At 61.5% G+C, this 12,262-nt stretch overlaps 1 protein-coding gene across 1 annotated transcript; it reads left to right on the top strand.

The window, feature by feature from the left end:
- Nucleotides 1–2,495: 2,495 nt before the first annotated feature.
- Nucleotides 2,496–5,619, top strand: VENTX (VENT homeobox; the record flags this gene model as incomplete). Its single annotated transcript, XM_081074079.1, has 3 exons — nt 2,496–2,733; nt 4,946–5,106; nt 5,181–5,619. 3 exons carry the CDS (start codon nt 2,496–2,498, stop codon nt 5,559–5,561), a joined length of 780 nt encoding a protein of 259 aa, XP_080930205.1. The 3' UTR covers nt 5,562–5,619.
- Between the last annotated feature and the right edge of the window lie 6,643 nt (nt 5,620–12,262).

The following is a 12,262-nucleotide window of genomic DNA, read 5'->3' as shown; positions in this document are numbered from 1 at the left end:
GGCCCGTGGCCGGGGGCACGGGCCACGCCCGCGTGCAATCGCGGGGTCTCCGAGGGAGACGGCCTGGGGGCTGCTGCGGGGTGTCAAGCCCGGAGTGCGGGTCCCAGAGCCAGGGCAGGGGCAAGGGCCCGGCAGCCCCAAACGCCGATCCAAAGCCCAGTGAGGAAGCTGAGGCCAGGCACGGGTGACAGCTGTCACCGTCTGGAGCAGCCGGGTTAGAGGGAGGGACCCAGACTACAGAAGGGGACGGAGACCCCACTGGACAGGAGCCAGCCGGGTGAGAAGACAGCCGCAGTCCGCGGCAGGGCTGAAGGGAATGAGGGAGGGACGGCCGGGCAGGAAGGGGGCCAGCAGCCTGAGCTGGGGGGGGGACTCCGGAAGGCGGGGGGCTGTCTGACCTGCGGAGGCGCCGTCACCTGTGGACTCGGGAGGGGTGTTCAGGTGGGGGGCGGGAATCTGGGAAAGTGAAGGCGGAGGGCCGCTGGAGAGTCGGGATTAGACAGGAAGTCGCGCAGCGCTAGTGGGGGTGCTGCGGCAGGTGTGGGTACGTGGTCGGGAGGCCAAAGGCCCGGCCCTGAAGACTGGAATGGACGATGCCAAGAGTAGAAGCGCGAAGCCCCCATTTCCTAAATTACAGCTTTGGGCGCGTAGCGGGGCCATCCCCGGAAATGTGGCTCTATCTGGAGGCCTGTTCTGAGCACGTGGAGCTGTCCTGGGGGGATACTTCCTTCTGCCAGGTTTGTGAGGCACCCCCGCCCCTTCAGTCCCGGAGGAGCTCTGCGCAGGCCCCCACCGGACGGGCCTCTGTCCCCAGGTAGCAGAACATCCACGTCGTGTTGGCGCCAGGAGCCTGCCACACCCGCGTCCGGGGCCCCGCGCAGTGAGTGGGGGCGCCCCGCAGATCACGAGCTGCAGCTCTTACGACACACTCCGCGAGACACGTGGCGAGTGATTCAAATCTCTAGCTTCATCCCACGGAGTCCAGTGACCGAATGCGGTGGGTGCAGGGGCCGGACGAATACCCGAGTCAGAGGCGTTGCGGTCAGTCCCCGACCTTCCCGCTGAGCGGGTGGTAGCCCGGCTCCCACATCCCTAACCCCTCCCTTCCCCTCCCTTCCGAGAGGCTGGGGAGGCGGGGCCGGGGTGTTAATCCCGGGGCGAGGCCCGCGGGCCCTTTGATTCCGCGGGGACGTCGGTGCCGGGCCCAGACTGGCGCCGGCGCCCCAGGAGCCCAAGCGCTGACCCAACCGTCTGTACCAAAGCCCCGGCATAGGCTCAGGGGCTGGACCAGCGCCTGCACCCGACTCCGGCCCCCGGGGACGCACGCGGACTCCCAGCCGGCATTGGAGGGGTGCTCAGATCCGGGCGGTGGGTTTTTACCTCGACTGCACCCGGTGTGCTTGTGCCGGGTCCTGTCCAGGAGACAGATGCGGTGGGCCAAGGTTGGGAGAGAGGTCCAGATGAGGCTGGGCCAGCCTGGGTAGAGGGCCGACCACCGCACCGTGTCCACCCGGCTGAGCCTGCTGCCTCCCCCAGAGTACCGGGCCCCGGACGGGGCCTGGCCAGTTCAGGAGAGAAGCAGCCACAGGGACAGGGTGACCTCCAGGCACTCCCCTGAAGCTCAGGCTCCATAGTCCCCTGTCACAAAATGGCAACTGAGTTACAGTCTGTTCCAGAGCTGGCGAGTCTGTTGGCCTTCCTGCTGGATTGCTCCTGGAAGCAGCGCAGGGAGGTACTCCAGCCCTGAGGCAGCAGACCCCCTCCTCCTTTGTGTCACCCAAACCTGGAGGCAACTTCTGGCACCGGGACAAAACCCAGAAGAGGGGCTGGGGGTGACGAGACGGAAGGGCCTGTGGGAGCCTGGGGCAGATCCTCCCTGCCATGCCTGGCTTGTAGCAGTCACCTACCAGGAATGCCTGCCTTACATTCCTACCCAGCCAGACAGCCTGGACACAGCAGACACTGGTCAAACCCACCCCATCCTGAGAGCAGGATGCCGACTCCCCCAAGTTGAAGCGACCTGTCTTTCAGTTGCACAGTTGTCACCTCAGCACTGCAGACCCACCCAGGGGAGAGAAGATGGTCTGGCACCCCACAGGACAAGGCCCCAGCTTGGGAGCAGAGGTGGGAGGGGCCATCCTCACCTTCTTGCTGCCTAGGCCAGTCCTGGTGGGGGTGGGGAGAGATGAAAGGATGTAACAAGTCCCCAGCCACCACAGCTCCCTTAACCATTTACCGCAGCCCCGCCCCTCCCCCAGACATCTTGGAGCCGAGGGAGGTGTGAATGGCCTCCTTTGTGCCTCTGAATTGAAGGCAATTAGATGCTACTTATCTGGGGGGATTTGAGCCATCTACGCACCCACCTCCCACCCGCTTCTCTGGAGCTTATAAATGCAGCCCTTCCCTGCTAAACCTAAGGTGGATCCAGTGCTCAGCCTGCCCCGCCCGCCACCCAACCCACAGCAGACCCCACGCCTGGCCCCCACCATCCAGTCATGCATCCTTCCTCCACACTGCCCGGTAGCCGAAAGCAGACCTCGAGCTTTGGCTGTGTGGACTGGCTCTCCCAGAGTAGCCACGCGGGGCGCTTGCACACCTCCAGACCTGGTGACGTTTCCTGGGGGGGCCTCTCTGTCCCAGCCAGGGTGTCCAGCAGTTGGGAGGCCCCTCAGACCGTGGGCGTGGAGGAGCTGAAGTTCTCAGAAGCATCTGTGCCAGGAACATCCACAGCTGGTAGGTCTGGGAGTGTGGGGGGGTCCCTTCCTTCCCAGATTGGGATGGAAGTTGGAGAGAGGCGAACATGCCCCTGCCACATCCCGTGTGCTTGGGTGGGACAAGGGACCCAAGGGCCGGGGTTGGGGTCCCGCCTTACCCTCTGGCAAGTGAAAGCTTCCCCTCGGAAACACAAGCCACAATGGGTTTCCCTCCTCATTCTTGGGGCTCCTCCAGCCTCCTAGAGGGGCTGGCCCCCTGCCCCCACCCAGGCCTGCCGCCTGGGTCCCCGTGGGGACACCGACGTTAGCACCTTTGTGCACTTGGTTTTTACGTCCATAATAGTCGACCCATTTCTACAAGTGTCACAGGTCGCAGATAAGTATGCCTTAAAGCTTGTGACAGCTGCCCAGGTCATGGGGATGGTTGTGGTCCTCCCACAAAGCTGGCACCTCAGTTTTGCTTCTAGTCTTTGGCCAGTCCACAGCCCACCAGCAACCCTGCAGGTTTGGTTCAGGGGCAGCCAGGACTCTGCCTGAAGACGCGGCCTCTGCGTTCCTCTGCGTTCCTGCATGTTAATTTGTGAATTTCTCTGGGAGGTCTCATGGCTCCTAAGCCTTAGCTGACCCTTTGTCGTTTGCTGATGGCACTTTCTCAGTTTGTTTTTTACTCTTTGTGACTTAATCATTGGTTTAGGTTTAAAGACTGTCATGGTTGAAAGTGGGGGTTGATGTTATCTAAGTTTTCATTTTTAAAAAAGTTTAATCTTTATGGAGTAATTTTGTACTTTGATGAGGTGAATTTTAAAATTTATTCTCTGCAACCAGTAGCCCTCTGCAAAACCCAATCACCCTGCATCAGAGCCCTTGATGCTGAGCACTTAGGCTCCAGCACCCCAGCCCCTCCTTAGGCAGTGTGTGCCCCTCTTGTCTGGTGAACGCTTCCAGGTAAGTGTTAAAACTAATATTGTAAAACCTGCTGCCCCTAAAACAACCGATGGCATCTTGGTCAGACATGTGTTAAGTAAAGACATCACACCGGCTGACCTTACCACGTGGGGGTGCTCAGTGCCAACCCCCCATCTCCTCATTTAGAAATTAGAAGGTGTTACTGGCGCCCGGGGTTCTTGCGATTTCCCTGGATGGAAATCAGAGCGATCACCACAAGAAATTTCAGGCAAGAGGCAAAGGTTTATTAAGCTTGTGCACAAGGGAAGCAACACCGAGAAAGGAAGGTTCCGGCGTCTCCGAGAGAAGTTGGGGCGGGGTGGAAGGGCGCGGGGCGGGGTGGAGGGGCGCGGGGCGGGGTGGAGGGGCGCGGGGCGGGGTGGAGGGGCGCGGGGCGGGGTGGAGGGGCGCGGGGCGGGGTGGAGGGGCGCGGGGCGGGGTGGAGGGGTGCGGGGCGGGGTAAGGCTGCGGCCAGGCCTGTGGAGGCGGGGTTTCTTGGCGCCTGCGCGGGGCGGCTACGCGCTTCTTCCTGCGTGCCTCTCTAGCCTCGTAAATTTCCACCCCTGGGCGTGATTTTTAATATTTAAATTAGGGAAAGGTCATTTTAGGGATACGCTTGACCTTGCTGCGCATGTGCCGAGAAAGGGACAGTCCCTTGTTGCTGCCAATGCGGATCTTTATGGCTTGCCTGCCAAGGCTCTGTGCCCATCGGTGGCCCCCAGGGGGTACAGCCTGGTTCATGGTGACCAAGGCTGCTTTCCCAGCCACTCAGGCCTTTGCATCGAATGGGTTCCACCTCACTTCCACCCAGCCCTCACCTGGTGAGTGAAGGGAGTTCCTTGTCTGCAGGCAAAAGAAACTGCTTTCTGGGTGGATGTGGGGCTGGTGGAGGTCACCCTTCAGGAAGGGACCAGGTGCTCTGGGGCAGAGGGTGAAGGATCTGTGCCAGAACTGCTGTTCCATCCCTGTCATCCTTCTGCAATAGCGACGTCCCTGCCAGTGTCCTGAACCACGTCTCCAGACCAGATTCCACACTTGTCTGGGAGGTGGGGCTGTCACCTTGACTGACAGTTGTGCCAACACCTAGTGGGACTGGACAGCAGTGGAGGCTGTTTTTAAAAATGAGGCAAGGGAAGGCGGTCTGCTCTTCCTAACACCCCATATTTCTTATCTCTGTGCCTGCCATCTGCAGTCACAGAGCTCTGGCACCTGCCAAGTGAGGGCCACGGGTCATGTGGGCTGCACCCGTAGCCAAATGGATTCAGCGCCCTTCTGTCCTCTCCCAGGGTTGAGCAAGGAGGCGGACAGCACGCGGCCCCCGCGCGTCCGGACGGCCTTCACGGCCGAGCAGGTCAGCACCTTGGAGAGCTCCTTCCAGCACCAGCGCTACCTGGGCCCCCTGGCGCGCCGGAGGCTGGCCCAGAAGATGCAGCTGACCGAGGCGCAGGTGAGGCCGTGCGGGCCGCGCTGGGGTAGGACCACGCTGTCGTCCCCCTCACTCTGATCTTGTTTACCCCACAGATAAAAACCTGGTTTCAGAATCGCCGCATGAAACACAAACGCCAACTTCAGGACTCGCAGCCAAACGGCCCCCTCCCTGGAGCTCTCTACACTCCCCTGGCTTTCTGCCCACCACCCTCTGCTCTGGGCAGCGGCCTGCAGCTGCTGTACCCTTGGGCACCCCTGCCTGGGCCCTCAGTGCTGGCACAGCCTCCTGGCTCTTTCTGGGGCCCCTGCCAAGTGGAGCATGCCTCTGTGGCCTCAGCGTGGGCCCCAAGCGGCAGGCAGCCTCTGCTCTGCTGCCTCCCAGACCCTGGGAGCCAGTTGCACACACTGAGCCCGGCCTTGTCCAGGGGGCCCTGGGGCTTGTGTGTCCTGCCAGAGACCGGGAATGCCTTTTGAGGAAGCATGGCAGCCCAGAAGCCTGCAGCTGGTGTCACGTGCTGGGCCGTCGCACACACGCCTGGCCTCTACCTGGCCATACAGAGGTTCCCCATTTATACTGACGTCACACTGACATCCTTGTGGGGGCCTTGTGCCTATCCACAGGTGGCATCTGGACCCTGACCTGCATTAAGATTCTGAAGGTTTACAGCTGAAGATGTTTTAAAGCCGCTCCTTCACTGAAAGCTACCAGAGGCTTCATTCAGGAAGTCGAAAGCCAGAAGTGGACTTGTTCTGTGCTGGGCTATTAGCATGTGATAACAGGATAATTTATTCAATAGAAGGTGTTGGAAAAACTGGTTTTCTAGTTAGAAAAAACCAAGGTAGACCATTCTCCCAAGGCACACCCCCCCACCCTGAGTCTCCCAGTTTTTGGTGCCCAGAAAGGGTGTCATAGCAGCCCCTCCCAGACACCCCCACAAACCCCACAATCAGAGTGGACATGATGAGCTTGCTGAACAGATTCAGCCCCCACTCCCCCGGTTCCTCGGGCGTTTGGGGTGACTACCCCCTGCTACACTACAGCTCTCCAGGACACTGACTGCCTGGCCTGGGGGACCCTGTGCTTTTCTCACAGTACAGGGAGCTGTCGACCAGTAACCCCACCTGGGCTGGGGGAAGCGTGTGACCCACAAGGCCAGTTGGGGATGGGGTGGGGGGGTGCATGCTGCCCCCACTGCCGTGACTCTGAGGGCTGTGCCATGCAGCTGCTGTCAGAATGAGTGGAGAATGAGGCAGAGCCTTTGGCTCCCTGGCTCCTGCCCCGCCGTGCCTGCAACCAGGGCTCGCCATTCAGGGACATGGGCTTTGGCCTCTGCAGCTAGGGCTTATGCACTGGAGGTGCTGCAATATGTGCTTCCCTCCCCTACTATCAGGTCCCGCAGGCAGCTTCACGGGCTCAGCACAACCAACCCCCAGTCTTAATGAGGGAGGACGGATGGGAGGGGCGGGGCTGTCAGAGTGGGAGGGTCTCCTGGTGCTGCAGCCCCTGCTGTGCCCACTTCCCCCTCCCACAGGAGGCTGACCTCTGAGGGAGGAGCTGATTCCTAGCACAGATTAGGGGAGAGACCATTCTGGGTGGGGCCGCTGATGAAGAGGTGCTTGTAATCAGCTAATCGCCCTCTTTGCTGGACGGGTTAGCAGTGATGGTCAACAATTCATGGGAGCCCGTGTCCATTCTTCCCCACCAGGAAGTTAAGACCAGACTCCCAGCTAGCCGAGATGTCTGTGCTGGGGGCACACTGTGCCCTAGTGGTCAGGCCCTGGCATTCCTGGCCCACCCATCACCATCTGTCACCAGGCACCCTGGGGTGTCCCACCTCCAGTGACCGTGTTACCAGAGGTCATGAGGAACACTCCCCCCAGCCATGCGCCCGGGAGTCATTTCATTCCCCTCCTGAATGTTTGTGGTTTCTCCCAAGACCACTTACTAATGTGACCCACCAGCTCCAACGAGAGGAAACCAGGGCACAAGGCGGCAGCTTGGTTTTAAACTCCTGTCAAACCTCACACTCAAGATCACAGGAAGTTTGCTTTATTGACATTTTTATGTTCAGGACGTCAATTGGGCGTTATTACAAAAGCATGAAGAAGCAGAAATCACCCGCGACGACCTCTGCTGGCATTTGTGCCACAGCCTCCAGTCTCCACAGCATGGCCTTGTCACCCATGTGGCCTCAGCCCCAGCCCGGGACAGTGGCCTCAGACCACTGACCCTGGTTCTCTTCAGGGCCTCCCCGGAGAGATTTGTCACAGGGGCTCCTGGGGGGCGAAGGTGGGGGTGGGATCTGGACCACATTGCCTGGACATCTCCAGGGCACAACCTCAACAGCAAAGGTTCCCAATCGCGTCCTCCGATATGCGACCCACCCCTGCCCGAGGGCAGGGCGAGGAAGCCCGCAGGTCCCAGGAAAGTGGAGGCAGGTCAGGATGCAGGTGCGGCTGGAGGAGGACCTCGTCACCCCATTTTCCCATGCGCTACACCTCTTTAGGCCAGACCCTCAAAGAAGTATATGCATAGGAAAAAGGAACCACGAGACGGAGGAGGCGGCGGCTGGGCCCGGGCGGCCATCCTGAGAAGCTCCTGTGAGGCCGGCAGGACGCGCTGCAAAAATGAGGTGGGGGTCCCATGGCCGTGAGCCTCTCCCTTACCTGGTCCTGCCTCCCATTCAGGTTCTGGGCAGCCGGCGAGGCGAGCGGAGCCTGAGAGCACGGAGGAGAGCCGTCTGCTGAGTGCCGGGCTCTGCCGCTTCCGTCCCACACGCCCCCTTTATACGCGGCAGAGACCTTGGCGCCCAGCACACAGGGCAGCAACTGTCACGTGTGGTTGCAGGCTGCGCCGGCCAAGGCCCTGTCCACCCCCGCGCCTGCGAGATCGGGGCACAAAGACCTGCTCTGAGCTGAGCGCTGATCTGTGCCCCCCGGCGGGCGGGCAGCAAGGCCCACAGGGCTGGGGCTGCTGGCAGGGCCCTGGGACACGGCCAGCCCTGGCCAGCACTTATCTCCTCCCCACATGCAACTGCTTGCGTCAGGGCCCGAAAATGCACACGGGGCGTCCGTCCCCGTTCCCAGCTGTGGGCAACAGCACCTCCAGCCTCCTGCCCCACTGCCCCGGGCACAGAGCCCCAGAAACCCCACCACCCCCACCAGTCTGCCCCGAGGATCAGGGGGAGAGCTCTCAGGGGCCATACACACCTGACATGTATCAGCTCTGCTCCCAGAGCCCCAGGGCGTGTCAGGAGATGGCAGGGGCCCTGCAGTCTTGGGGGTAAAAATGCAGAGACGAGAGGGAGACAGCACCTAGGGGACAGCTGCTGCAAGGCCCACCGCTGCCCACACAGAGACCACACACACCCCCGTCTCCCAGGAGGTGCCTCCAGGCTGAGGGGCCCAGGCAGGGCAGCTCAGCTCCTGTGTGTGTAGAAGTAGGTGCCCTGTGTGCCCACTGGAGTTAGGGGATGGCTGGGTCCATGTGGGTGACTGTCCACCACTGTTCACAGGAATTCCTGGCTTGTGGGAAGTGACAGAAGTGGTGGCCTGAGTCTGAAAGTGAGTGGCCTTCGGCTCCCACACTTGTCTCTGGGGGCCTGGGGTAGTCCTGCCACTGGCACCCACAGCCCGCTGCCCTCCCCGCGGCCTGTGCTGGTCAGCCCTGCCTTTCCTGTCCTTCCTCCAGAGGCTGCTCTGCCGGCACTTTCCCTGCCCTACGGTCCTGAGGCCTGAATCCTTGTGTGTCCGTGTGTCCATCTGCAGCAGCCCCTTGGCGCTCACCCCTCCCCCATGGGGTGGGGGCTTGTCAGGCAGTTGCATATCTCTAACCAAGTGGTGGGCTCCTGGGTGTGCAAAGACAGGTGGACAGGTGAGGGAAACCAGGCGAGAGTGTGGCCATCCATGTGCCTTGGACATGCCGGGGCCCCTGCCGGCCTGGCTCAGACCCTCCTGCTACCCCTCCCCCCCCAATGTGGGCCCAGGGCTATGACAGAAGCGGCAGCACCTGGGCGGGGCGGGACAATGGACCACTGTGCTGCCTGTACCCGGGGCTTGTGACCAGGACTTCAGGCCACCGCTCTGTGCGAGGCGGGCAGAGGAGTAGAGAGACCAGGGGGTCAGCAGGGCAGGAGCGGCAGGGGGCTGAAGGGGCCTTGGATCCTGTCCTCTGCTGGAGAGGGGCGGGCAGGCCTTGATGGAGGGGCCTGTTCTAAAGCTCAGACAGGCTCACTCGCTCAGGCTCACTGAGGCCCTAGAGGAGCGCTGCCTTCTGACCCTTGGGCTGACACTGAGCCCCCCCTTCACCCCCCCCTGCGCAGGGCCTCCCCCTTCCCACACCCTGTCTTGACCCTCCCCTCCCCCAAGCAACTGTCACCTCAGTTGCTTCCCAGGGCTCCTGGGAGAGCGCTGTTGCCCTTGACCTTGGGATCCTGGGTCCGGGGGCCTATGACAGGAAGGAGGCAAGAAACAGATGGAGACAGAGAGGGCAGCAGGGGTGGGGAGAGGCCCTGGGCTGTCCTAGGGCACCTCAGAGCTTTTTGTTTTCTTAAACTTCTTTTCCTGATTATGAAATCGATGTGTACTGTTATAAAGCACTTTTAAAATCCACAGGGGTGTAAAAATGATGGCGGCAGTGGCAGGTAGGGACCCCACGCCACTGAGGGATGCAATCCAAGTGTTTCTGGCCCTTCCCAACCCCAGTCTCGACATATGGCTCCCTCTAGGGACCCCTCCCCCTGCCTTTCCCTTTGAAGTTGAGGGGCCAAAGGCCTTGTCCTGCGTCCTGGTCTCCCACAGCTGGAGCCTGCAGGGCTTGGATGGGAGGCCAGTGGAGGAGAAGGCTGGACACACTCCCTGTGTGTCCAGAAGGCCATGGGGAGCCAGGTGATGACGGTGGGTGAGACAGTAGATTCTGGGTCCAGGAGCCTCCCGCTGGCTGCCGTGCGGAGCTGCTCAGAGGGAGCAGGCAGATGTGGGACAGGCGCAGACCTGGCTGTGGCCCCTGGAGAGCCCTGACCCCCAGGGTGTCAGCCCCCACCCCATGCCTGTTTTGCAGATGCAGGAGGTGATGGAAGGGGCTGATCAAGAGAGCTGAGGCCAGGAGGCCCCACCCAGCAGGTAGACAGACGCTGGGGCCACTGGCTGCCTGGCAGGAGCACCCACACACCCTCCAGGCTCCGAACTCAGTGCTTCCACTGAGACCCAACACTGGGCCACACATCCCTGCTCTACCTGGCAGGGGACCCAGGCCAGAGTTTTGCAGGAGCATAGTGGAGGGGAGGACGGTCCTGCTGGGCTGGATTCTAGGAGGCCAGACAAGTGAGCAGCAGGCCTCCAGCTCACGTGGGGTCTTGCCCACCAGTCCTGGGACCTCCAGCCAGCACTTCGCCCCCAGGAAGCCTTCCTCAGAGGGCATGCCGGCCCTGGGTACTGTGGCCTGGTCCCTGTCACTTGGCACAGAGCTCCCTGCTGGGACCAGCCAGAACCTGGGCACTGTGGACCCCCAGAGTGGCCCCTGCAACACCAAACATGCCAGGCCCAGCCCTCCCTTTGCCTACGAGACAGAGTATCTTTGTGGGCCCTGGGAGGACGTGTTTGGCAGTGAGTTGGAGTGGACGGACGGACGATAAGGGGTGGCCTTCAGAGCTCGGTTCTCCCTCCCTCTGCTCCATTCCGGTGGGGGTGGGGCTCCCACAGCTGTCTTCTGAGCTCAGGCCTCAGCTGCCAGCCCCCGAAGGTAGCCTGTCATTAACCCTTGGTGGACTCTCCAGACCCGTTCCCAGTGTGGCCCGCTGGACTATGGGACACAGGGACCTCGGTATCTGCACTGGCTCCCAGCCTGCCCTGCATCCCCTTGGTGTCATTGCAATTCCCCGAGTAACTGTCCCCTGCTGTTCTCCCTGCCCCAAGTGTCAGGCCAGGCAGGGTCAGTGGCTGAGAATCACAGCTCGCCACAGCTATGTTGTGCAGGCCTCTCCTGGCCTCAGTTTCCCCACCTGTCAGGCAGATGCTGACAATGGCCAATGCTTTTGGAGCCATAAGGTTACGTGTGTGTCTGCCCCGTGACTCGGCAATCTCACTCTCAGGTGTCCCCCAGAGGAAAAGAAGCACTGGCTCTGAACAGACCCACAAGGGTGTCCTCAGAGCAGATAGCTCCCCAAGGCCCACTCACAGCGGGACAGGCAGCAACCCACCTGACTGGTGGGTCCCGGCACTGAGCACCACCCAGCAGCAGAGAACATGTTCACCTCAAAAATGATCGTTGATCTGAAATGGACTCTAACTGGGTCCTGAACATTTATTTGCTAACTCTGTCACCCCTACACCCCGTTTATGGAAACGGTGTGGGCTCAGAGAGATGGGGTGACGGAATACCAGGTCTGGGCCTCGAAAGGGCACCTGTGTGCTGGGGGAAAGGAGAGGTGGCAAGCAGCGATGCCCACGGTTCTCTGAGGCATGGGCATGGGGTTTCCCGAGCAGCAGCCTGGGCTGGGCTGTCTCGGGAGAGTCATAGGCTCCTGTGTGCCTGGGCACCCCTGGGAGGTGCTGTAGGTGCTGCGTCCCCACGACCTGTGCTCCAGGCTGGGCTGTGCGGGGTGTTGGTGGGGCAGGGGCCTGAGATGGGCCCCAGGGAGCAGTGGGAGGGAGGCGAAGAGTTAAGCCTGGGCCCTGGGAGGCCCCTGCCTCTGCATCAGGGTTTCAAGGCTGGTCTGTGTGACTCCCTCCTGGGGAGATAATTGTGGCTTCTTGATATTTTCTTTCTCTCTCCCTGCATATCAGGAACACTCGCCCAGCCATGGGAACTTTCCCCTGCCCTCCAAGGCCACGATGCAGATGGCCCTGCCCAGGAGCCCCCATCCTGAGCAAGAACTGTGGCCTCTTCGTCCAAACTGCTGACCTGGCAGCCCCGGCACCCAGCCCGGCCCGCAGGGAGCCCCTCTGAGCACCTGGCCCAGAGCCTGGGCTGCTGCAGGGTCACTCAGGTGTGCACACACCCTTGCACACCCACATGTGCACATACATGCTCAGCCCACCCCTCTCCTGCCTGCTCCCCCCGGGTCCAGGCACCAGCCTTAGCCCAGGTCCCCAGACCCTGGCCTTGGCCCCAGCATGGTCACTACTGTCCGTGTCCCAGGGACCTGGAGGGTCTCTCTCCCAGATTTGAGGAGGGA

The sequence above is a fragment of the Rhinolophus hipposideros genome (genome assembly GCF_964194185.1).
Source record: "Rhinolophus hipposideros genome assembly, chromosome: 15".
NCBI classification, from domain to species: Eukaryota; Metazoa; Chordata; class Mammalia; order Chiroptera; family Rhinolophidae; genus Rhinolophus; species Rhinolophus hipposideros.
The sequence above is the reverse complement of the archived record's forward strand: the minus strand, read 5'-3'. Positions and strand labels throughout refer to the sequence as shown.